General features: G+C 39.9%; 2 protein-coding genes across 2 annotated transcripts; one reads left to right on the plus strand and one right to left on the minus strand.

The window, feature by feature from the left end:
* Positions 1-32: 32 nt before the first annotated feature.
* LOC122767568 (proline-rich protein 13-like) lies at positions 33-2,584 on the minus strand. The gene is made up of 4 exons (XM_044022904.1): positions 2,495-2,584; positions 1,480-1,533; positions 936-1,384; positions 33-410 (listed from the first exon to the last, which is right to left on the minus strand). Exons 2-4 carry the CDS (start codon positions 1,493-1,495, stop codon positions 375-377), a joined length of 501 nt encoding a protein of 166 aa, XP_043878839.1. The 5' UTR covers positions 1,496-1,533; positions 2,495-2,584; the 3' UTR covers positions 33-374.
* Positions 2,585-3,203: 619 nt separating this feature from the next.
* Positions 3,204-26,995, plus strand: LOC122767963 (kinesin heavy chain-like). The gene is made up of 18 exons (XM_044023540.1): positions 3,204-3,272; positions 5,307-5,375; positions 6,668-6,874; positions 10,091-10,237; positions 11,157-11,345; positions 11,671-11,788; positions 13,527-13,591; positions 14,704-14,813; positions 15,655-15,756; positions 16,225-16,285; positions 16,403-16,474; positions 16,624-16,728; positions 18,158-18,374; positions 19,774-20,035; positions 20,926-20,990; positions 23,602-23,629; positions 24,895-24,977; positions 26,056-26,995. The coding sequence occupies exons 1-17, from the start codon at positions 3,204-3,206 to the stop codon at positions 24,962-24,964; spliced, it is 1,956 nt and encodes a 651-aa protein (XP_043879475.1). The 3' UTR covers positions 24,965-24,977; positions 26,056-26,995.
* The last annotated feature ends 110 nt before the right edge of the window (positions 26,996-27,105 follow it).

Raw genomic sequence — 27,105 nt, forward strand, 5'->3', positions numbered from 1 at the left:
AGCATGTGCAAAACAGTCTGCAAACTCCATAATTCCAGTAATCAGCACGTGATGAAATCAGCTTTAATGCAGGTCAGGGGCAGAACCATGTGCCACTCTTCATGTTACACTACAATTGCATAGTAGTTGATGTATTTTATATAACCACATAGATTTAACATTTGAACTAAATGACCGTAGAATGTCAATACAGAAATGCAGAGGACAAGCTCACAATTTACAGATTTCTAGTGTTATAATTAGCTGTAAGTAAATAAATGGTAATACTGTGTTTTCCCAGATACATTGTTAATGAAATGAAAGACCTTTGGGTATTCATGGTTAACAGTAAGTCCACCGTTAGTGTAAAGCAGCACTTCTGTGAAAGCGGGGTCTTAGTCGCTGCTGCTGCTGCTGCTGCTGCTGGACGACTGTAGAGAAAGAGGGGGAAAAAATATAGATTATTTTAGCAGCATTAAACTACAGAGTCCCAGAAGAGACATCAATCATCATACTTTTGCGAGAAACCGCAAAACTCTTATACGCTGTGTGATACATCAGGAGTTCTCACGCGTGGTGAGGTGATGGCAAGATTGAGAACTGCTGCAGCAAACACTTCCAGGAAGATGCAAATTGGATCCTCACTCTTCAAAGTGTGTCGGTCTCTCACCGACACTAAACCTGTGTTTCTGGTTTGAGGCAAAAATGACCTGGAAGTACATTGACCTTTGATTTGTTTTCTGTGTCCCTGTGTTGCTCATACGTGCTTGCAGAGCTTGACGACCACTTGAATCAACGCTGTGAGTCACATTCACATTTTACACACATTCATCGACTCAAAACTGCTTTTGACTCGATGAACCCTAACCCTAAGTTCTGTACAAAGTGGTGAAATGATGTTAGAGGCCTGAGGCTGAAGGGCAGGTTCAAGTTTCATCTCTTGAACCCATTCTCACCTTGCCGTGTTTGTGGTGCCCGTGCTTGTGGGCTTTTTTCATCTTCTTCTTCATCTTTTTTTGGGCTTTGTGTCCGACCACCCCCATTCCCATTCCCGCCAATCCTCCACCTAACGCAGCAGCCATGGGATTCATGCCCCCATGATGATGACCTTTGTGGTGTCCCCCTTTTGGAGAGTGAGGATATGGACCTGGGTGAACACCTGGAGGAGGGACCACTGGAAATCCACCTGGAGCAGTAGGATAATGAGACCCTGGGGCCCCATAAGGCATTGCACCTGGAGGCGCATTTGGTACCACAGCTGGGTTCATACCAGCTGGGTATTGGCCAGGTGGGTATGCTGGATTTGTAGGCTGGGGAAAGAGTCCTGGAGAAGGTCCAGCAGGAAATGCAGGGTTGTAGCCTGGAGGGTAGGCAGGGTTTGGTGGGCCTACCGGAGGGGGAGGCCCTGCCATATAAAAGCACAAACACACACACCATAACACAGGTAAACCAATCAGAAAATATTTTAATTATGAATGCTACACATGTGAGATATACTACCTTGATTTGGCCACATGGTTATGTACTGATGAGACGAGTCAAAATTTAGGAAACCTTGGAAAACAGTAAGAAATTAGATGTAATTATAATATTTTGTACATTTATAAAACATGTAGAAAGCAACGTCTTCTAGGTCCCATCGAAATGTGGATCTTGCTTGCTCATAAAGTAGGCCTTCATACTGTGAACGTTTTAAAAAGCTCAATCCATGGAAAAATGCACATATTTCTGTTCATAAATCATGTCATAAACGCTGTAACTTTTCTCTGGACTTTGTGATGTCACAGTCCAACCACCGATTAACCACTGAAGTCTGCTATATTTTCTTTTTATCTTTATGAAGGAATCTCACAATTTTTTTTTCCTGGTCTCTCCGACTGTCTTCGGTTTTTCAATCTTTTAAATAATATTATTGTTCTACTTCTGTGTGAATTTGAATTGAATTCTTTGTGTTTTATGTACATTTCAATGCAGGATTTATTTTTATATTTTGTTTTGCTATGTATACTTTTATTAAAAGACAACAACAACAACAACAACAAAATAGTAACTTATTTCCACTTATTATGGTGCTATATTGTATTTTAATGTACATGACCATATCTATCATCACAGCTACAACATGCTTTACAATAACATGGAAAAACGTAAAAGTAAAAATATGATTAATAATTAACTCCAAATCTTCTACCCTAGTGCAGGTGTACTGACTAACTACAGGTTATGAGCTGTGTTATAAAAGTGGTCTTCAACAACTAACACACAGTAAAGCTTGGAAAAGAAACCCTACTTGTTTCTGGGATTATTTAGTTGTTTTCAACAATAATATTTACTTGATACATAATTGTGAATGACTGGCCATTTTAAATGGAAAGCATCGTTGTCTAAACTGTGCTCTGCTGCGCTACGTGACTTCATGCAATGTTCTAACATGTCACCGTTTAACTGCTTATTGCGGTTAACTGTGTGACAGACATGAAGAAAAACAGGTTTATTCGCAGTTGCCACTGCTTACCTCACAATGTACCATGGAGCTCCAGCGGAGTGAACTTACGACAACTACGACATGAGCTACGCCCGTGTTTGTCTTCCGCATTCACGTCAGTGCAGGGAGAGGATGGGGAACATGCCCCAAAGCCACGCCCACTGTTAAAGGATACGTACGTTAATAGTGGCAACCGTAAATCCAATTTAAGATTTTAATTTACCCTGAGCTTATGACTGTTAGAATTCAATTGTACATTTTTCAAACTGGAATTATGGAAAGCAAATAACATCTGTGATCGTGAAGGAATGTCTCTTTTTAAAATATGCACATGTCGTGATCAAAACTCTCTGAAGCTAAATAGCACAACGACTGAGGAGTTGTGCTATGGGAGCAGAGAGAAACTAGATCTTGTTTGACAAAGCGCCTCCACCTGCTGTGGAAACTGAGGACTTTCAATGTCCCATTTTTTAGCTCTCTACTTTTCTTCATCTTCTTCCTCATCTTTTTGTTAGCATTGTGTGAAGCCACTCCCATTACCATTTCTGTCAATCCTCCAGTTAAATGCTCCAGACATGGGATTTATCACTCCATGATAGTAACCTTTGTGGTGACCTTTGTGGTGATCATACTTTGGATAGTGCTGATACGGACCATAGTGACGTGAGTGTGGGTATCCACATGGGTGAACACCTGCAGGGGGGACAACTGGATATCCACCTGGAGCCATAGGATAAGGATGTGGAGCTCGATAAGGCCTCACAGCTGGAGGTGCATGTGGAACCAGAGCTGGGCTCATCGCTGCTGGGTAGTAGCCAGGTGGGTACGCTGGATTCGAAGGTTGAGGATAAAATGCTGGGGTTGAGGATAAAATGCAGGATAAGTAGGATATGCAGGGTTGTACCCAGGAGGGTAGGCCGGGTTTGATGGACCCAGTGGAGGGGGAGGTCCTGATACACATAAAAGCACACATACACACCTTGAAATGTGTTTTACAAAAACATCATATTGGAATGTGCTGATTATGTAAGATATCCTACCTTGATTTGGCCACATGGTTGTGATTTTTAGGCCCGATATGTCAAATGCTTCAGGAAACCTGGGAAAAAATTAATACATTGAATGTAAAAATGCAAATTTTATTGAGGATTTATATTAACTATTTATCATATAATTTAGCATATGGGTTTGGATTCAATCTAAATCAAGTCACTTTGCAGTTCTATGCTGCTAGTCTGAGAATATAACTTCTGTCTTTGTATTGTGATATTGTATTATACAACAACTAGTTATTATACATCTATGCCAGACATGGGCAGCAGCACTAATGTCATGTTTCTAATGTCATGTTTCTAACCAAGAGCGGAAATCTAAACATTCTAATATAATATCAGTCTTTTCAAAGTCTGATTTGGTGACAAAAAAGTAACATGCGATACAATGTGTAGTTGTACAGCATTTTTAGTGCCTGCTGCTGCAAGGCATTCTAGTGAGAACCGAGAGTTCTCACTGGAATGCATAGGTCAAAAAAGTCATACTATAGTATGTCGTCCAAAATCACTCAGAAAAGCCATGGTATAGTATATCGACCTCATTTTTACAAAAAAGTCATGGTATAGTATAATGTCCAAAATCGGTCAAAAAAGTCATGATATAGTATGTTGTCCAAAATTAGACAAAATAGCCATACTTTAGTATGTCGTCCAAAATTTGACAAAAAACTCATAGTATAGTATGTCGTCCAAAATTTGATAAAAAAGTCATAGTATAGTATGTCGTCCAAAATTTGACAAAAAAGTCATAGTATAGTATGCCGTCCAAAATCACTTGGAAAAGTCATAGTTTAGTATGTTGTCCAAAATTAGACAAAATAGCCATACTTTAGTATGTCGTCCAAAATTTGACAAAATAGCCATACTTAAGTATGTCATCCAAAATTTGACAAAATAGCCATATTATAGTATGTTGTTCAAAATTTGACAAAATAGCCATACTTAAGTATGTCGTCCAAAATTTGACTAAAATATTCATGATAATGAATGCAGAACATTACATCCAATAGTGACTAACACCAAGGAATAGGTTTCATTGGGGGAATTAATTAAGTTAACAAATATCTGTGCACATATACAGTATGATGTGCTCTATGGTGCAGTAATGTGCAATTTGTGGCAGGTTTTTCTGTCCTTTACAGTATACATAAGATATATTTTTTAGTAACATCTAAGCCATTTTCTCCACTGTACTACACTAGCACTACTCTACCTGATGCAGGGTATTCTACAGTGTATTGCATGCAACATATCAATGTGCATTCATACACAGAACATAACATGTTGAATTTCTTCTGGTAATAATAATCTGGTTGAAGATAGAAAGGCTTGTTCTGCAATAATGTGTATGTGTGTTTGTCACATGTACTGTTTTTATTCATAGTTAGATTGTAATCATGTTGCATTTGTCCATTTTAATGCAAGCTGAAATGTAGCTTACATTTCACACTGGAACCAAACTATATAAAATGACTTGTCCAAAGTATTATTTTCACAATTAATTAATCTGTCGATTATTTTCTAGATTGATTCAGTACTTGTCTGGTCAGTAAATGTCAGAAAATTATTTTGATGATTTCTTTTTTACATAGAGCAAAGAAACCACAGAATATTCACATTTAAGAATCTGACAAATCAGAGACTCTGATCTCAATTATTGAAAAAAAACCACTTGATTAATCGATTATCAAAATAGTTAATGATTCATTTAGTAATTTAATTAATGGAATAATCATTGCGGCCCTAATATATATGTGTATTTGTACTCTCTCGACTCTTTACCACTAAAGGATGGTGAGATCAACTACCAGAGCCAGATGGTGGAGAAGCTGAAGGAGCAGATGCTCAACCAGGAGGAGGTAAAAGACCTTGATTTTACATTCTTACATCAGTTTGGTTAAATGGCCCACAGTTTGCTGCACATCTGCAAACGTGGCCGTGAAAGTATCTCTTACGAAGTTTTTTAAAAAAATGTTTTTTTTATAGACACTGTACATGAGAGAAAAAGGTCCTTTCAGATGAGAGACAGTACCTGACCGGAGAGCCATATTGTATGCAGAAATGTATTAACTATATTGCAGAAAGATAATCTTTTTAGTTTGTTGTGCGTTTTCTGTTTTCCATGTTTCCTGTTTTATTTTGTACTTCTTCCTGGTGTGTGTACCTTGTGTAGTTGTACTTCATGTCCAGTTTTCCCTCTTGATTGGCTGCCCTGCCCTAATCTGATTCACCTGTGTCTTATTAGTTTCAGCAGTGTTTGAATAGCCCTACCTCCCCAGTGTCTTTGTCAGTTAATTTTGTTTAGTTCTTCTTGATGTTTCTGTTGTTTCCCCTGCGTTCTGGTCCCTGATCCTGTTGGTGTTTTGTGTTAAAAAGGTATTGTTCTGTTGTTGTTGTTTTATCTCCTCTTCTTAGATTAATCTTTTGCATTTTTTGATTTAATTATATACTCTTTTGTTCATTTTGCAACCTCCATGCAGGTCCTCAAAGGATATGCATTATGAAAATATCTTTGTGAATAGAGTGACTTTATAACAGAAAATAATATTTCTCTATCACATCTTCATTAAAAAGGTTTATCCAGGATGCCTTATAAAGTACTTGCAGCATATAATCACATAACAGTGAGCAAACCAGTGGGTTAAATAACCTAAAACAAGTATTTCTATGTAGTGTCTCGCCAAGCTTTTGGTTGAGCCAACTCTATGGTCACTTTAGAGCCTTAGTTTGTGCGCAGTGACATGAATTTACACATATCTGGCCAAACAGAAGCTGTTTACTACAATGTAGACATGTAAGCACCCCGTGTGGAGCAGCATCTTAATGACATCTATTCTGTGAAATGACCCACAGAGGGCTGCAGCACTGCAGATCCAATCCAGTACCATGGTGACGAAATGATGCCACCTCTCAGTGCTGAGAAATATTTCATGATGAAATATCTTTTATCTATTAAATAACACCTTTGCCGCATAGCAGTGTGTGTACGCATGCTTATCTTTTATTACCAAATGAATCAGATAAAACATATTTGGGTGAATAATAATGAAATTTCATAAAGAAGCATTCCTCTCTTGTTGACTTTTGCATTTTCTCACCAAAATATTTATTTAGCATGTATATTTAGTTGGTTTATCTCTGTGCCCCACAGCTTCTTGCATCATCCAGGGGTGACAGTGAGAAGGTGCAGTCAGAACTCGGCAGGCTGCAGACAGAAAATGAATCTGCAAAGGCAGAGGTGAAGGAGGTCCTGCAGGCCCTGGAGGAGTTGGCTGTCAACTATGACCAGAAGAGCCTGGAGGTTGAGGAGAAAAGCATCCAGAACAAGCTCCTGGCTGAGGAGCTTGCAAAGAAAATGGTTGGTTGGGGCTTTTTTAAGAGGCGTGTTGTTTTCCATCTCACGCCACAGTGCAAAATACTGGGAGAGATGGAGAAAAAAAGAGTGAAATTTAATGGAGTGAAAATAGTGGAAATGATTAGCTTTGTCAACCACTGTAGTATGTATCTACACACAAAGGGGGATAAAGTGACTAGAGCTAGTGCTTCACGCTGTAATTAGGGAGATATTTTGTAAATGAAGAAAGTTGTAAGGAAGAAAAGATGAAAGAAAATTCTGATAATGGCCACCAGTCACTTACCAGATACAGATTATTAGGAAATGATGAACCTACCCTTACCTGAACCTACGTTAACACCAGTGTGTGTACCCTGCCTGTCACCCCTATGTCAGCTGGGTTTTTCTCATGTGGAGGATAAAGCGGTAGACAATGAGTGACATGTTGTGCACAACAACCACAAGCAAATGCAAGATGTTGACAGCTGCAGCCGTGGAGAGCCTGCAGGCCTGATTTTTCAGGATTAAGGTCAACTCTCAGAAGTCCATACTACCATTTCTACTGAATACCTTTTTTGTTCGAAGGATAAATTCACTGCTTCAAGGATAACATTGCAATTATATCTGGCATAGTTCATCACCAAAGCCTGTGAAAGTAATGTTCAGCTTTTATGAAACAAGGTTTCTGGCAAACGGTTAAGAGTTACGCTTTGAATTGTTTATTGAGTGATGGTCTGAAGGTGTTTCTAGTTTCTAAAGTGAGTTTTGTCGTGGTAGATTTACAGTGGAGGTAGGTTTAATGTCTGGTTGGCAGATAATCCCAAACAAAAAACCAGCCAGCAAAATGCAGTAAGGAGCACTGAGACTAAATACACAAGGGATGCAACAATGATTGGGTAGAGGTGAAAGACAATCACAGAGGTAGGAAACCAGACAAAGACTGGGAGTAAAACAAGCAAAGACGCCAAAATATACAGTTAGTTGAAATAAATTCTTCCAAATGTCAAACAAGGTCATTCCAAAGTCTGTCACAGACACATATCCTAGTACTAGTTAATAATTAATACATAAATATCTTTTTTTGTAACTCTGTGGCTTACAAAGTCATGAATATTTTAATGTTATAGAGTGGTGGTTTTCAAAGTCTGATTCTCAGACAAAAACGTTATTAATATTTTGTTAATATTTTAGAACAATATAAAAATAAATGTGGTGTTCATTTTGATCATTTCATTATCATCGATTTTCACTGTGATGTAAATGGGTATTATAATACTGCAAGTATTACAGTCTGCTTTTTGAGCCGCCCGTTTTCGCTTCAAATAAAATATGAGAATAAGGAGAGGAGAACAACTCAGACAGAGATAAATCTAAAACACAGACGAGTGCTAGAGTCGGTCAGTCCTTAATAAAGTTACTATGGCTCAGTGGACAGAGAGGGCCATTATTCACCTTCTTCTTAAAACATAATTAATATTTCATGCATGCTTTGCTTTCTGCCACTGTGTCCTCTCATCCCCCTTTGTCTTTCTCTGTCTGGATATTGATGAACACATCTCACAGTATGAGGCCTGAGTTCATGTTTTAGTCAGCTAAACAAAAGTGAAGCCTCTTTAACCGCAGTCATAACAATCTTATCACTTAGGACGTCTCCTCTACAACCTGTTTTGATCTGACCGCTCACCGACACGTTCTTCTCCGGGATGCCCCCTGGCAGTCTGACAGGGTGTGAAGCTTAACACAAGACATCATGCAGCGGGTGAAAAATCCTGCCCCCACCCTCTCCCTCCCCAAACTCTTCTGCTCTCTGTGTCTTGCAGAGAGTGGATTCCATAATGAGCATTACCTTTTTTTCCATATCAGCAGCTGAAATGGTGCAGCAATGACCTAGAAAAATATTGTAACGGTGTAGTAGATTCATCACAGTTTTCACCATCTCACCATTCACCGGCTTCTCCGTGCACCTTCCTTCCTCCATCGGTCTACTTAGACCCCATTCTATTGTCATGACTACCTCCAGTCATCACTAACCAACCTGCACAATATGACTTTATTAATCTTCCATCCACCAAACTAAACATGTTCCATTAACCTTTCAGCTCCTCACCTTTTGTTTATTCACACACAAATAAATATCAATTAATTATTTGCCATTTACCATTTAAGTTCTCTGTAAATGTTGTGACGTGGGACGTGACCTGGAAAACGATCACGGGGAGTTTGATGTTAATGAAAGAGTTGAAAACACCGAGGTAAACTCTAGTGTATTTATGAGGTGGTTAACGGTGCTTTCAGTTGATATGATCCATGGGGCAATTAATGTGAAATGCACAGGGCATTAAAAGTACATTAATTGTGTGATAACGGATGATCCCCTTGGTAAAGGTAAATAAACAAGCGTCAACAAGAGTAAATATCTTCAAACCTGTAGTTACTGTACTGTAGCAGCGTCCGTTCGTAAACACAAGAACACGAGAAAAGATTACACTTTAACATTTCATATCTAAAATGAACACTTTTTGATAGCGTGCACACACACAATCACACCAAACCTCCCAAACAAGGTCAGCATTGTATCTCTCAATGAATACCAATAATGTTACTGTAGACTTTGTAATAAAAACAAAATACACTAGGTTGATTTTGAAGGCTGTATTTTATATTTCTCATGAAAAATTTTAGGTTTTTTCACAAGTACCATATTCTGGCACAGTGGATAACCCATAATATATGTGATTATCGAGGTAAACAACATGTTGACAATGTAGAAAAACGAATGAAGAATGTGTTTCTGAGATAAGAGCCATAGTACTGCCGCAATTAAATCCAATTTGTCACATTGTGTTCATAAATGAACAGGGTGACTGTGTTGCTTAGGAGCTGCCTGCTGTACAAAATGGAGGAGGATCGAGTAAAGCCATCATTCACCCTCCCAGATTCTTTCATCCAGTGCCAACGCCATCAACCCCTGGCTCAGTGTTTTATTGATTTGTAATTTAGCAGCCATTACTTGGATGAACATGTGATCCAGGGTTAAAATGTGTCCAGCAGCTGTGTCTGCTCTCAGGTCAAAGGACTCTCAGTCCCCTTTTATTTCAATCCTCCCCACACAATTTTCCCCTCCTTTTATTATTACCTCGTGGCTTTAACTCTCCTCTCGGTTTTTCACTTATTTTCTTTCCCCCCCTCATCTTGCACAACCTCAACTGTCACCTTCTGTTCTTGCCCTTCACCCCATAGAGTCACCTGATGGCATTGGAGGCAGAGCTGTCCCGTATCCAAGAAGTGAGCAGCCACCAGAGGAAACGCATCACTGAGATTCTCAACGGGCTCATGAGGGACTTGAGTGACTTCAGCACCATCGTTGGAAACAAGGATATCAAGCTGGTGAGTGTCACAGGGTTGGGGTTTTTAGAGGCAGTCTTCGCTTAGTAAAGGGAACAATCAAAGAACAATAAAACATTGAAACAATATGTTTGTACTTTGGTTATCTTTGAAGATAAAAGTATGCTTCTGTATTTTAAATCTCTTCTCTTAAACCTTTGATTTCACTCCGTGTCAAGTGTCAAAACAAGGGAAAAACACTAAAATATTTGAATGATGTAGTTCAAACAAAAATAACAGAACTCAGTGAAACCCTGAACTTATCTAAATCAGATGTCACACACATAATGAAATCAGAGTAGCCTGCTTTTTCCAGTGTAAAAATCTAATTATTCCTGTCAAAATGAGGGTTTAATGACAGTATAACCCATAACTGACTATGAGTGTACATCACAGAAAGTGCTTCTTTTTCAGTAAATGTTCTGAGAATTAGCAGAATTCGAAACACTTAGTTTAGACCTAAAGTGTGACCAAAGAAAAGAGAGGAATTCATGCAGAGGAGCATAGGGTTCAAACATTCACACTGTGCCATATTTATATATGGCATAAATAGAATTGTGCATCTGCATGATCCAAAGCAACAATAAAGCTTTATAACACTTGAGCTTGTCATACAGCATCTGAAGAGCCATTCTATTCTGTATGTATACCACGTCTGAGGACTGTATACAGGCATATGTGCTGTCATCTGAAATGCTCGAATGATTTTGATCCGTATGTTTTATTCAAGGAGTCTATATCACATCACAGCAAAATGTTGCTCACTTAATCAATGTTTGTACAGAATGCCAACAAGGGCTTATAAAACGTCTCCCCGCCTCTTTAACTCCCCGGCTGTCTTTACATCCTCCCCCACTTCATCTTAGCCAAACGTCTCTCCCTGTCTTGAAATGTCTCTCGTCTCCTCCTCATTCATCTCCAGCCCATGGAGATTACCGGTGCGATCGAGGAGGAGTTCACTGTGGCTCGCCTCTACATCAGTAAGATAAAGTCGGAGGTGAAGTCCATGGTGAAGCGCTGCCGCCACCTGGAGAACCTGCAGATGGAGTGTCACCGCAAGATGGAGGAGACGGGGAGAGAGCTGTCCTCATGTCACCTCCTCATTTCACAGGTTGGAGATAAAAAATGTGTTTTATCTGTCATGGAAAAATTAAGACAAAAGACACTGAAACTTGCCCGTGCCAAACTGAGTGGCGTTTTATGCACAATCCTCTTCATCAATTCAAGTAATATGACATTTGTAGAAATGAAGTAAGTCTGCTTGTGCAGCCTGTCCTAAAGCCTGAAGCACTGTGTGTTTTGTTAGACGTTTTACTAGCTTTGGCATTTTAATTAAATCCCCTAATGAATCGAAAATAGAAAGTGCTGTCCTAGGTAGTGGTCCATTGCTCATCATTACACATTCCACATTCTAAACCGTGCGCTTCAACTTTCAGCACAGGGCCAGGATCCGCTCTCTGACTGAGTACATGCAGAACGTGGAGACGAAGAAGAGACAGCTGGAGGACAGCTACGACTCTCTGAGTGAGGAGTTGGCCAAAGTCCAAGCACAAGGTGACATACAATTATTGGAAAAAAACAAACAAACAAACTGAAGAAAAGTAGAGTCTTTCTCCAGTTAAGCACCAAAACATAAATAAGTGTTCAGTTTTAACTGACTTGATGGTGGAAGATATTACAAATACTCCTCTAGGGAACATGAATGTCTGATCATTTTTTACTTTTACCAGTCTATCCAATGTAAACAACGGGTTTAGAATAACAAAAGTCAGCAGCATTTACTGCATCATCAGGGAAACATAAGTGTCTGGAATTTTACTCAAAAGCAAAAGTCTGCCCGTGGCACAAAAAGAAACGCCGTAGAAGATTTTCAGAATTCATCTGTTGGGCACAATGAATATAACTGATGTTTTCTGAAAAGTCATTTTAAAGTTTCTGAGCTATTTCAGTAGTTTAATATAGAGCACGACAAAGACTAAAAAAAAGTCAAACAGCATCTTACGCTGAATTTGAAACACTTAAGTGTTGAAATGCACAGCCATCACAGCCACAACAGTAAGATCAGTCCAGCTTTTGGGTGAAATTCAGATCAGTACTGTTGAAACATGGTCACCTCAGAGCAAATAAAATATATATAAGTACTGTACTTACCGTAATAAAAGGAAATGTTCGCCATATAATATATATGTACCAAAATAAGGAGCAACAGGGAAGAGATCTGTAGACTGTCAACATGAACAGAAAAGGGGAAAAAACATCTCTATCGTAAACTAACTAATAGCCGAAGATCACTTTAAATACAGTATATTGTAGTTTTGAGTTGTTTAAGATGGCATTGTACTAACAGATACTTGAATTATGAGTAATTAGCTGTGGGACTTTGTCATTTCTTACTCACTGCACAGTGAAGGACAATATTTACACTGACCTTCACTGTAAATGTTGGCAGATCCGCTGACTCAACATGCCAAAGTCAGCTTTAAGGTTAATTTAGACACAGTCAAACTTAACTGTGGCTGAACAAAGTAAAATGTAAAAACATGACCAATCTGTCACTGAACCTCAGCCTTAACAAGCCCAGGATGTACAGCGGGGACTCGCCGCTCGGCTTAAAATGTGTTTATTGGCTTCAGCACAGAGTTTCAGTCTTTGCCTTTAGGCTTTTCTGTCCTGTTGAGACAAAGAAGAAGAAAGGGGGTACCGATACTGATGATGAGTTCAGACTCCCGAACTTTAAACAGCACCAGCACGAATAGATAAATGGTTCATTTGAAATTTGAGCTGAGGTTCAGCTACTCCCATGACACTGACACAATCCAGGCCAAAAGCAAAGGCAAATCAGGCCAGAGGCTATATGTGAGTCATTCTTCCCACTCGCAGATTCTCACAGAATTGCATTCAATATCCAGTGGATTTAAGGGCAGATACATACATTTTAGTGCGACTGCAGTCGTTTCAGAGGATGAATACAAAGAGCTGCAGGTCACGTTAACGACACAGCCTCCCGTGAGGTACAGTGCTCGTAATTTCATCACCAGACAACAAGAAGAGCAGTGAGTGCACAACAGATCAGCATGATACAGTAGCTGTCGTTATTATTATTACACCCAAGGCATGACATGGGACCACGCTGACCTCGCTGTGAACATCAATCTCCAGCACTGCTGTGCTGACAAAGTCAGTCTTACTCTCTTGTCTGCCTTTTTCCTTCCTTCCTCCTTCTTTCCTCTTTCTGTCATGATTTCTTTGATCATTAATCTCTCCAACGTGTGTGTGTGTGTGTGTGTTTCAGAGAGTGTGTCACGGATGACCAGGGGGGAGAGTGAAAAGTCGGTCCAGGATTACTGTGATATAAAGGTACGATGACTATAGTGAGAGGAACGTAGTGTAGTGACCTAAATCAAACCTCAGTGGCAGGTGCATGTGTTTTTGATGTGGGATTGTGTCAAATGTCAATGGTGACTGGTGCATCAGTGGACTATGTAGTTCTTCTGCATAGCAACTACTGTAGCTGCAAGTAACTGAAAAATCCATTTGGAGAACAGTTTAGACACTTTAGGAAACATAGTTTTTTAATTTTCCCCACAGTAAGATAAGAAGATCAATGCAATTCATTCTCATTATGTTATGATAAATTGCAGCCAGTGGCCCAAAAATCCTTTGTCCCCTATCTACAGTCATTATTAAAATAGTGAATAGAAAGGTCCTTAATGAAAAGAGTCATTTTTTTATTGTTATAATTCGATTCATTTGTTCCCCCTGAAAAAAAGCCTCTGCAAAATCTAAATGTATCTCACTCATGTGTGGGCGAAGGAGGCAATAAGAAGTTTGCTCAGTCAACCAGAGTGAAATGGACTTGAAATGAACTCTCAGCTGAAAGAAAATTGGGAAAATTGTTATTTTGATGCTCCAGTTGAACAAACAAACAAGATGTTACATTTCAATTCACAAAAAAAATCTTATCTAATTGAATCGAGTTGCAAATGGCATATTTCCGAAAATCTACTGGGGCATATTAATGTCTTGGGGTTATTGTTTTCTGTCCCTAGACATCTACTATCGTACCCAGGATCAGTTCCACCTTTGTCTTGTTGGTACCTCTTGTGGCTACGTTGTTGTTTTTAAATGTAAATATGTGACACTAAACACGCTTCTATGCATCTGTCAGTATTTTTTGTTGTCATTATCTGAATGTGTGTTTGTGTGTGTGGGTGGGTGTATTTCTGAAGTTCTGTGCTGACGTTCTATTAGCCATGTCTCACTTCATTCATATTGACAGTGTCAGGAACAATCTGTGGTGTGTACAGTGTGTGTGTTGAATGCCCGTAAGGCCTTGTGTGTCCACACTTGTGTGTGTGTAATCTTCTCCTCTCTTGTTATCCTATTGTTACTTCATGGGAGTACTCTCTCTCTCTCTTTGTCTTTGCTCATTATATGTCTCTCGCCCACTCTTGTTGGTTGTACCTCAGAGAGTTCTGGAGCAGCAGATGGAATCGCACCGTGAAATGCACAGCAAACAGCTCGGCCACCTGCGAGACGAGATCATTGAGAAGCAGAAGATCATTGACGAGTTAAACGAGTTAGTGCTTCATTGTAATTCTCGCTTCCTCAGATGCACAGTTCGTTCTCCAAACTTTCTTGGCATGGATCCCTACAGGGATATGCATGCATACATATAATACACAGAGGTATTTAAAAGCAGAGTGATCAATACAGCAAAATGTGGAAAAACCTTTTGAACTATACTTAGGAACAAACATGTTCCCAGAGGCAAACGGCCTACCCACTGTCTGTCTGTGGACTCAAATCAGAATTTCCATTCGGCTTTCATAAACTGGGAGAAGAAGACAGCAGGACAGATCTGTCTTGAAGGGCTGAAGTAGATTTAGTTGCTGGCCTGGAGTCTCTGCATGAATAGATATGTGGGGCTGCTCTGCTCGTTCTGCGAAGTCTGAAAATGTAAGGGTGGTGTAGTATAGTAGACAACTGGAATGAGAATAGAGTACACGCTATAGATATTGATTTCTGGACCTTGATACCAATCCTGAACTATACAATTTTATGAGATCCGTGAATTTATCTATTTATTTTAAATTATTTCATTTTACTTGCCCTTCTCGCAGCCAAACACGGATCAAATTTCTGCTCTCACATTTATTTTTCGTGCACTATCAAAGTGTTTCATTAAACTTGTCACGGCACTTGTGATTTTCTCAACATACCCTCATTCATTGAACAAAGGTATTACAGTAAAGTTCGATACCCAGCCTTAGAGTAGAGTGACAATTTAGGGGGAAAGCATTCATAGAAAAATCAAAGACCCTGTATTTTGAAAATCAGGATGCGTTCGTACCATATGCTTTGGCATACGTTTCTCATACAATTAATCATTGACTGAATTTGCTTTCACTTTTTTTTAGCTGTAACCAGCAGCAACAGCTCGAGCTGGAGCAACTGCACGTTGACTTTGAGTGTCTCAGGAGCCAAGAACATCACAAGAGCCGCCAGCTGGAGGAACTGACGTGAGTCCCTGTTTTACTGTGCTGGCCATCTTTCAAACACTCCCCCATATGGAGGCCTCGGGGCAAGCTGCCCCTTCTGATTCCCATCATATCTCTCTGTCATTTGCCTTCTCTTAGTCTATTTATTTTCTTCTCACTCTGCTGCTCTGACTCTATTTACAGTATGCATCTCATGTCGTCATACAGACTGAAGCTAAATTTAGTTGGAGGCTCTTTTAACCCTGTTTATGCGTCTTACTCTTGCCATCTTCCTCAGTGTTTGCATCTCCATTTTTGAAACCAGGTTAGCAGCTGGCTGTTAATAGGCCTTTTTCTGCACTGACCTTTGCTGCATATTGTATCGGATGACAGCTGGGCATCACTGGTTCACATTGTGTTTGTTCTTTGTTTATGAGTTATTCTGAAAAGGATAGGACGAGAGGAGTCCATTTTAAAATTTCCTATCAATCTTCTCGTTGATATTTTTAGATTTCTTAATGAGCGGCATGAACAGTCGAAGCAGGACCTCAAAGGGCTGGAGGAGACGGTTGTAAGTCATTATTTGCTGTCACGATTCACTTGTCTCCCTCAGAGGCCACTGATCCACTAAATAATCCATAACTACTTTAATTGCACCACTTACTCTCTCTCTCTCTTCATACTGTAGGCTCGAGAGCTCCACACCCTGCACAACCTCCGCAAGCTTTTTGTGCAAGACCTCACATCTCGAGTTAGAAAAGTAAGCACACGTCAACCAGGTTGTTAAAAACACCCAACGGCATCAGTCCTCCACATATAACCACAGGAGCGTGTGTCTCGATCTCGTTTGCAAATGACTTTTAACTACTGTACTTAATTTTAGCCATAAATGGTCTCTTCTGTTTACAGAGTGCAGGGATGGAGCCCGATCATACTGGAGGATACATCACCCAGAAACAGAAAATTTCCTTCCTTGAAAACAACCTGGACCAGCTTACAAAGGTCCACAAACAGGTAACCAGCTGCAGATACAAGACTGTAAATTAGTGATGTAGACAGGAATAACATTTTCCTGTCCAGCACCTTTTTAAAATTAGGACAAATGGTCAACAGAATATGTAAGGAAGTAAGTAATATGACCAGCCTGCATAACCGTCTCACAAGACACTACAAAAACATAACAGAAAGGTGTTTCTGCACGAACGCACAAACACAAAATGAGCTGAATCAAAGACTTGTGAAGTAAACAGGAATGTGTCTGCATCCATTACGTGGAGAAAACTGACTACATTTTACATGTATTTACTACAATGACAATAAAACAAAAAGGTACATTTAATGTTTTTAGATCACACAGTTGGCATTTTCTGTTTTCCTTTGAAGCATCAACTTTTTACTTTACCTCCAAGCACAGAAGAACATCTGCGTTCTGCCCAGGTTACATATGACACACTGGTCTGCATGGTAAACATAATTAATAATGTATGTTCTCAATTTTGCAATAAAGGGAAGAGACAAAGACTGAGTCAAACTAAAAGAGAACATGTTGTTTGTCAGTGCACTCCATTTGGCATAAGTAATATTTACACCAAGAGTGATTTCACTCAAATAACTTCACATGAAAGTCTAATTGAATTGAATACAAAGCACTGAGAGGTGATAAACCAAGAAGAAGGTGCTGGCTTCAGGGAACTGCAGCCACAACTCATAAAACTGCGACTCGGATTTGATGAACACAAATGAATTCATCCTCATGCAGATGTGCACAAGCACTCAGGGTATTTACTCCCTCTGTAACTGACAAACACTCAATCTCTAAAGCAATCATGTGCCTGAAAAGATTAGACATGAATATACTCTCCACATCCTTTTTTTAATATTACTAAATGCACTAGAGTAGTCGGGTTAAGTGTTAATGTGCTAAAAGTTCTGCAGCCAGACACATTTACTTGAGCTGAAAAATTGGTGAGAGCTGCAATGCAGCAGTTTGTCAGGCAAAAAAAAAAAAACAATCCTGTAAGTGGTTGCTGGGAGACTCCCGTCCACCACACGCTGGTTCTGTGGGGATGGAAGATGAAAGATGAGGTCATAAATCAGCACAGTCTCAATGTAAAGGCATAAGGCTAACAAAACTTATTTAAGCTTATTTAAGTTCTCAGATTTTTATGTTTGCCATTTCCACATAAAACTAGAAACTTGATGTTTCTAGTTTCTATAAATCTGCACATTTATTTTGATTTTATTTAAGTTAATCTTTTTCCATCGGCTTGATATTTCATATTGCAGAATTAGTTTTTGTCCTGGACGTTTCATAAATTGTGTGACAAAATGGTCGTCCCTTATGGTTCAAATCAAGCTTTCAAATATTACACAGACGATCCTCTGAAATACAGTCAATGTGTTCTTCTGTGTGTGTGTGTGTGTGTGTGTGTGTGTGTCACAGCTGGTACGTGACAATGCAGACCTTCGCTGTGAGCTTCCAAAACTGGAGAAACGTCTTCGGTCTACAGCTGAGCGAGTTAAGGCCCTGGAGGGTGCACTGAAGGAGGCAAAAGAGGGAGCCATGAAGGACCGCTGCCACTACCAGCAGGAGGTGGAGCGAATCAAAAACGTGATGAGGACCTACAATCCCTTCCGCCGGCCCCATGCTGCACAGATTGGTAATGCGTACACCGCATTCACAGATTAAACGAGTCATCTCAGTAGAAGATATGTAATCAGATGAAATGATGATAGGCGTCCTCTATAGGTAGGCAATGAGCCATTTCATCCATTAATATGTTTTCTGTGGATGTCACCCTGAGCTTCTCTTGTTATCGCAAAGCTGTTTATGACATGCACTGCTTTCCTACAATCTGTGCTATTCGGTACGCAATAATATCACACACATCATGTCTGCAACATTTTTTCAAAACAAAATCATGTTAAAGCTCCAGTGCCCCAGAGGAATTCTGAGTAGTCACCACAACACTGGTGCCACATTCTCATTAAATATGTCATGTAATTACACACCATTCTTCACTCCTCCACATCCAATTTACCAATAAGCATTTATCCTTTAGCTGTAAAATCCATTCTCTTGCTCTTTTCAAGTATAAAACACTACTATAGTGGGTAATGCATAGTCATGTGGAGCTGTTTACGTGAACTCATTTAGCAGTGGCTTAAATGTAAATAGACATTCATTTTATTTATAAAAGTACATTTGTTATGGATAATAAACCATAGTTTTAACGTAGACTGTGCAGGACAACACTGACAAAAAGCTGTCAAACAAATGAGTAGAATTTGTAACCAGTTCATCTCCATCTCTAATCTTCAACTCCTAATCCTCACTGCAGTAGTACATGTGATCGCTGATGTGTTGATATAAATGTGCTCTGTAATTTTTAAGATGTGAATAAATGTGAATCCTCTCTGCGCCACAGTTCTTAACTGTTTGGCCTTGAAAAATCCATCCCCTGGTGTGAAGCAACCATTCCTTTTCATATCTGTGTTGTGATTCCCCGTAGGCAACATCCGTAGTTGGATTTGCCTTCCTTCACTGCTCTTGAGATTCATTTCATACACCTGCATCAGCGAGCGGCTCTCTGATCGAGCTCTATGTTCCCGCCTTGTTTCTTACGCAGCAATGAAATCTGCCAGACACACCACCACCACTGTGGAACCACAGCTTTATGTTTGAAAACGGATAGAAATGGAAGTAAACTAATGCATTCGTTTTCTGTTAAATTTCTCAGCTGGAATGTTTTTGCATGTAGTGATTCACACGATAAAGAAGCTGGTTTGAGGGAAATACAGTTGATTAGAAAAGCAATGTAGTCGTTCAGCTAAATGAGAGGCGTGTACTGTTTCGAGAAAATTAACTATCGATTAGAGAAGATTTTGAGATTTTCATTTCAGGATTATGATGCCGTGCTGTATATAAATAGACTCTCAGCGTCGCCGGTGCATTAAAAATGTTGTGCCGTCATAGTGTGAAGCATTACACGGACATGTTCTTGTCTTTTCTGGATATATGAGCCAATCGATAAATCAATCGTCTATTACCACTTACAGCCAAGCCGGTGCGTCCTGGTCACTACCCATCCTGCTCCCCCAACAATCCATTCTTCATCCGGGGCTACAACGATCACCCCGTTGCCTTCTCCGCCGCTGTTTCCCACAACAGCAACAACCAACAAGCAGCTGCTCCTGTTAGTCCTCCAGTGCCAAAGAGTGAGAGCCGCTTACCTGAGGCCAACTCCAACCAGAACATCCCTGTCAAACAGCTCGTCTCGCAAAACGACGAGCTGCGTGACAGCAATGCTCAGAACAACACGTAAGTGAACACATTTACACACATTTGATCACTTTGTACAGTACTGTATATGTAGTAGTTTAACACATTTTGGCTGCTTTTTACAATTACTATGTTAAGATAGACAGGATAAAGTGATGGATGGATAAGAATGTGTCTTTGATCCTTTTTTCAGCACAACCTTGACAATCTGATCAAAAAATTAGAATTTTCACCAACTATTTAAACACACCTGAGCAAAAAGTACTCACATTTTTTAAAAATCGTATTGAATTTGTGAATTTTGAAAATACACAGTTCAAAGGAAAGTAAAACGCTCTATTTTGTGACTTCTGCACAATTATTGCTACTTTATTTCACTTCCAAAAAATTTTATATAAAATGAATCATAACTTTGACAAAGCCTGAATATTATGAATGATGTATGATTTATTATTCCTTTGGCAAATTACCGTGAGCTCGCCTGCGACACAGATTGTGCCGCATGAGGTCTATGGGTTAACACATGCTGACTTTCTTTTCTGTTGCTTTCAATCACAGCTTTCTTGACTGGAAAAATAACATTTGTGAGGTCCCTTTTCCCCCTATGTTTTTAATCATTTGACCTTTGGCATTTTGATTTGATTGGTTTTATTATTTTTTTTATCTCCAAGGTCAAGAATAAGCACTTGTTGCTCTGGCATTTGCAATAAATCCTGCATTTCTAATATCCTGTTAGTGAAGAAGTCAAGTCTCCTATTATTTACGTGTATACACGAGTATCGTGCTATTAATCTGTTTAGACTTTATTATGAATGTTTTCAACTGTTCCTTTCTATTTTATGTTGTTGAATAAACACAGGTGAAGCTTTTGAAAGTGAAAGCTGCAGCTACACTTACCCCGGCGTTTGTTTGCTTGTTGCTGTTTGCAGACTTCCAGCTGAACCAGCGAGCCAAGCAGACAACAGCACTGCAGAGATGCTTGATTCAGAAAATGGTGAGCTCTGCGCAGATAAAGCCTGTTTGAGTAATGGGAAATATCACGATTACAATCAGCTGGAGTGATTTTTACATATTTTTATGGCTATTTCAGTGATTTCCATCAGGTCGTCACACCAGCCATAATGTTTGAATGTTTTTATATTGTTGGTTGTTAAACGAGTTCACGGTAATTGCCCTTCTGCCGTGATAACAGCCTGCTGTTGTTTTTATTTGTCTTTTTTACTTCTGGCTTTCATCTTTGAATAATAAGCTTGTAGTAGAGACACAGACTGTGATTCTGAACCACCAGTGAATGAAGAAGAGGGTTTGGATTAAAAAGTGTCCCTAGATTAGTGGTGCACAGGCGATTAAGTATAGATATCCACCAAGAAAATGCTCATTTCTCTTGGATACTGCAGCTCGGGGCTTTTGTGCATCGTCATGTCTTGTGTGTATGTGTGTGTCTGTTCTCATCAGTAGCTCACTGTGGTGGAAGATAGATTAGGCTTGCAGTGTCATTACTCAGCCAGACAGATAGAGAACCAGACAGGCAAAGTGCCCAACTCAGCCTCTGACCCAATGGTGACAGTTGTAGACTCGTGTAACAGCGCCACATCTCTTTGATTCTCCAGGAAATATCAATAAAAGTCAGATGCGGTCCAAGAGCCAATGCATCAATTTTGTGTGACATTACCAGCCTTTTATTACATATCAAATATCACAGATATCAATCCTGTTTAGTGATCCCATAAATACAATTCATGAAGATATTGAGGTAAACAAAAGGGATGTTTTAGGTGAGAATACTGATAGCTGGGCTTTGGCTTAAAGCATAATCGTCCTCAATAATGACAGTTTGACATAAACTATTTCCTAGTGATATTTGTAATGTTAAGACAGACATCACTTTTACTTTTTATTCGAGTTCTGGAGTGAGATGGATGAAGTGGTAGCGAGTGTTCCCAGCGAAGAGAGAGTGGTAAAGGAAACAATATTGTTGGGTAGGTATGGGGTTATTGTTGGGTAGGTATGGGGTTAAGGAGATTAATGTAGAAGGACAGATGGTCATTTATTTTGCAAAATGTATTCCAGGAAACAAGAGGAGCATAGAGAATACTATATGCAGGTAGATTATAGTCTATACAGAATATATATATATATATATATATATATATATATAAAATGTTTTTATTATTTATTTATTATAGTGATTGCAGGCAGGGTGGAGTGGGTGGAGACGAGTGTCAGGGGTGATGTGTGACAGACGGATAGCAAGAGTGAAAAAGGTCTGCAAGACAGTATTGAGAGCTGCTATGATGTATGGCTTGGAGTCAGTGGCACTGTCTGAAAGACAGGAGGCTGAGCTGGATGGATGCCGAGATTTACATTAGGAGGAACCAGGGTAGACAGGATTATACATTAGCATATTTGAGGGACAGCTGAGGTTGAACGGTTTGGAAAAGAAGAGAGAGACATGGTTGAGATGGTTTGGTCACAGAGGAGGGATATATTTGACAAAGGATGTTGAAGATGTAGCTGGCAGGGAGGAGGAAATGTCCACAGAGAAGGTTAATGGATGTTGTGAAGGAGGACATGAAGACAGTAGGTGTAACAGAAGAGGACACAAGGGATAGGACAAGATGGAGGCAGATAATCCGCTGTGGCGACTCCTAGAGAAAGAACAAAACTGCTGCTGCACATTCCCATATCTCTTGTTTGATAATATACTTTTTTTTTTTTCTTGAGTGATCAAATTCAGTGACCTTGTCTCCATGAACAGCAGTGAATAAATGCATACAGGTTGATTTCATTGGCAGCAGATTTATTAACCATCCAGCCTTATTGACGTGTCTGGTTGTCAATACGCCGTATCACTTTATAAGGTGAGGTTAATCCATGACAGTTCAGTGAGAACACTGCCTCTGAGGATTGACAGAAAACACTTAAATTCATTCAATTCCATTAATCTTATCAGGCTCCACAAAATGCTCTGCAAACCACGAGCCAGGCACTGCAAGCAGAACCATCACAGGGACCAATTTTTCTACACAAATGCTGTTCTGCTCACTATGGTCATAACAGTCCGATCAATAAGCAGAACAGCAGAGCTTTGTGTTTCGCAAGGACGCAGGGAGCTTTTAGCACTTGAGTTACTTTTTCTATTAGGTATAGTAGAAGTTGTACAAATGAGACAATGTACATCTTAGAAGTGGGGAACTGTGTTCTGCTTGTTCAGACATTTTCAAAAGACCCATGTTTAAATTTCCCTCCTAAGAAACCTCTTGCAACAAATTCTGTCTGCACAGCTGTTGTGAAATGATGCTATATTCACGTCCTGTAGCAAATGTTCGTATGACAGTGATTATCTTATTATATTATATTATTATATTGGTTGTTTTCACAGTAAATGCAATTAGTGTACAAGGATTTTTCCTCTGCGACAACTTCGAGACATGTTATGCAGCTGCTTGTTCCAATTTGATGAATTAACATTTGCTTTTGGCTTTTTAATTTAAGCCCACAGGTATGTGTGTGTGTAGCAAACCCACTTTTCTATCCATGAATGCACACACCACCAACCCCCACCCCCCCTCACTGTGCACCTGCCTGCCTCTCTCTGTTCACAGGAAACACCACTGACATCAATGACAACAGGTAAGAATGGTGCAAGTTATGCAACCCGCAAAAACACTTGCTGCTTTTTTTTGTTGTTGCTGTCTTGATGCAGGCGTTCATGTTGTTATATCGGTGTCAGGCTCAAAACTCCATAGTGCACCATATGTAGGATTTTTATAGGAGCCACTTTAGGGTTTATTTTCAACGTGTTGCAGCTGAATGCCCTGAATTATTATTTTCTTTGAAGGTTGTCCCACAAAATTTTAAACATAATAGCAGCAGCCTATTTTTCCGTGAAGCTATAGTTAAGTGGTGGCATTATCCGAGCTTTTCTGTTCTCATTATAGTCCCTGGTACAGCTGCGTGTGCATGTTGTTGCGTGTGCATGACAGTGCATGTGAGTACCTCTCTGTGAAATTGTTGGCCTCTCCCTGTGTTTATTAAGTGAGATGGCTGAGTCCAGCAAACCGTTCAGGTCAAAGCAACCTTCAAGAGCAACCTTCAGTCTTCTTCAGTCTTCATAGGGGGGGAATCTGAAAGGGTACAATCTGCTTTATTCACAGGTCAAATGACTGTCCTGCAGCCACTGATATTTATCCAATACGCTGTGATGCAAACGTATTATTTACGTTTGCCCCCTTTTGCTTAGTGTCAGGTCTTTTGGAGCACCGATATCATACCCTTGTCACCTGCTCACCACAGTGCTGTTAAATCAGAAACACTGCAGATGCACCTTATTTTTTTATCACCAGCAGAGGCCTGCTGACTGTCAACAGGTTTTGAAAACATTTACCCTCCAAAATGTCTCACTCAGAGGCTCAGGCTGCCAGAAGAGACATTCTTATTTTTCTCAGGGAAACTTAGGTGGTGCTCGTTGAATTTCAAAGCTGAGTTGCATGTCAAAGCTGAGAACATGAACAGAGGGGTCCAATTTGGTCAAAATGAGGCCAGAGCTGTGTATCAACCAAGCATTGGTTTGGTCCAAGATGTAAATACCAGTTGGCTGTAAATTCAGTGTCAATGCCAGACATGATTAACGGATAGAACTGAGACTTTGATGATTGTCAGTTATATGTAAATATCATGCGTAGGGCACTGTCACCCTACATGCACTGACTTTCCTTCCACACTGCTGTGTCTTTCTGCTACATCGCTGCCCCCTTGTTGCTGCCACTGCTACTGCTGCTCCTGCCATTGCCACCGCTGCTGCTGCTGCTGGTGATGATGCTGATTCTGCTGCTGCGGTCGACCTGCTATCCTTGTGTGTCGGGTAGCATGTGTCTGAATGTGAATTCTGTGCCCAGAACTGACGTCTGTGACAATCAGGACCCAGCTAAACTGTACAGCCTGCAGCTGGACGCCTCAGCCAGCTAATAGTCCTGAGCAGGTAAGAAAGCATCGACACAGAGAAACACCCTCTAATAAGTTTGTGATTAATCAGCTACATATGCCACAACACTGGGAATTATTCAATAAGACAATTTCACAGGAAACTCACAAACAAGTGCACTAAATCTAGAGGCTGTCTGGGTTTGGCTTCTCTCAATAGTTCTGAGAAAAAACTGTTTTGTAAAAAACTGCTACGAAACTAGACTTTTTCTCTCTTGCAATTTTGCAGTTGTCACTTCTTTCATGGTTCATCCAAAGCGCTGCTTACATGCAAACTACGACAACATCATCTTTTGGATGCATGGCATTTATAGCTGGCATTGTTGAAACGGGCCCAGCAGTTTGGCCTTGGTAGCACTACATCATGTGCAGAACTGAACACAGGAATATTTGTATTATTTGTGTTCATTATTTCATGGTCATCAGTATTCTAATTAAAAAGGGGGCTCCGTTTACAGGTTAAGGTGGATATACTGAGTCAGGAGCCGACCGTGTCCTATGAAACATTATTACGACCTTAGAGGCTGTCTGATGCTCTCTGATGATCTGAGAGTTTGTGGCTGTAATCCTGCCTGCAGCCAGGATGAACTTACACTATTTATTTATTTTTTTATTTTTTTTACAGAAATACCCAGAAAGAAGGGATATTTGTTTCTGTTTCAGGTTGGGGTAGCTAAAATCTAGGATAAATATAATCTGTATGGGACAACAAAGTCACATTAATGTTTCATTGAACATTTTAACCTCCGAGAGTCGTCATACAGTTTTCTGCAGTGCAAATATGAGTTTTGCACAGTGCTGCTGAATTTTACATTTTAAGAAATCTAAATTTGGTCCCAGAGTGCTCTGTGCACTTCCCAAACACGGCTAACTCCCAGTGTAGACACCAGAAATAAAATGACTTGAGATGCGTTCCTTCTGGCGGTGCTCGTATGACTCACCAGCTGCTGTCACTTTTTTTTCCTGCGGTCTTATTCTGTCCCTGTTTCTCTCAAAAGTATCTGACTTGACTGATGGTCTAACTTTCTGTTTCTGTGTCTCTGTTTCTCTCTCGCTCTCTCTCTCTCTTTCTCCAGGCAGATATTTTTCTAAGGCCTCTTGTGTAAATCTGCATGCAGCTAATCCACTCCTCCCATACTCTCACTGCTGTACCAGAACTCTGTCTCTCATCTCCCCTTTGCTCCCTTGGTTTGCTCCTGGATTGCACTGCATTGCAAAAACCTGGCAGCTCGCACCCATATCGCTGCTGCACCCTCCAACACATCACCTGGTCTACAAAGAAATGTCATATAGAACGGTGTTATAGGTAACCACTGGCAGTGCTGTTTCAGAGCGGACACCAAACCGGTTCATTAAACTGAAATTAATCTTTTCTATAATTATTCAACCAGAGTATGGATCAGCAATGTGTGTTAAACATGAATAGTGTGGACTTTAGCCTCCCTTTACTAATATTTATATGTTTGACTGTGCATGTTGATGTTGGTCTTCAGATCTTCATGGAAAAATATACAAGAAAAAGGGAACACAATAGTAAATCAACCTTATCGTCAAACATTTCAGTCAAAACACCAGTGCGAACGAGTCAAAACTAACTTAGTCATGTTTCTTTAAAGAATTAACAATATTCTGCATGTTTGATATTGTCAGCTCATTCCATTACAAAACCAAACACAATGGGAAAGAGCACATACTAAAAATGCCGTATCATGCAGTGTTAAAGGGAAAAGAAAAGAGATCCTGTATCCTTAATCGAATATGCTTCAAAATGTAATGGGTCATTAGATTTTCCTTAGGCCAGGCCCAACCCCTGCACAACATTTCTTTGGAAACAGTTCAGTAGTTTTTGAGTAATCCTGCTAAGAGACAGACAGACACCATTGCCTTCCTTTAAAGGTCATTGTGTTATATCATTTGACTGCAAACCTGTCTGTGGCTCTCGGCCACAAGCCTGTATATTTGTACTGAGGACATAAATATTTAATAACAGGCCAAGAATTTATTGTTTCCTTAAAAAAAAAAGTATTTGGATGGCAGCAAACATTACTCAAACTGGAGTAAATATAGCTTTTGTGAAGGTAAGGAGGCGAACTTAGTGCTCAAGTGATCTTTCACAGGGTGAGCAT

Source organism: Solea senegalensis, linkage group LG4, assembly GCF_019176455.1.
Source record: "Solea senegalensis isolate Sse05_10M linkage group LG4, IFAPA_SoseM_1, whole genome shotgun sequence".
In the NCBI taxonomy this organism is placed as follows: Eukaryota; Metazoa; Chordata; class Actinopteri; order Pleuronectiformes; family Soleidae; genus Solea; species Solea senegalensis.

Coding starts and splice junctions, on each gene's coding strand:
- LOC122767568 (XM_044022904.1), bottom strand. Junction 411..935: donor GGCACCACAAACACGGCAAG/GTGAGAATGGGT, acceptor CTTTCTCTACAG/TCGTCCAGCAGCAGCAGCAG.
- LOC122767963 (XM_044023540.1), top strand. CDS start 3,204: ATGTGGAGCTCGATAAGGCCTCACAGCTGGAGGTGCATGTGGAACCAG. Junction 11,789..13,526: donor GGCCAAAGTCCAAGCACAAG/GTGACATACAAT, acceptor TGTGTGTTTCAG/AGAGTGTGTCACGGATGACC. Junction 16,286..16,402: donor AAGGGCTGGAGGAGACGGTT/GTAAGTCATTAT, acceptor TTCATACTGTAG/GCTCGAGAGCTCCACACCCT.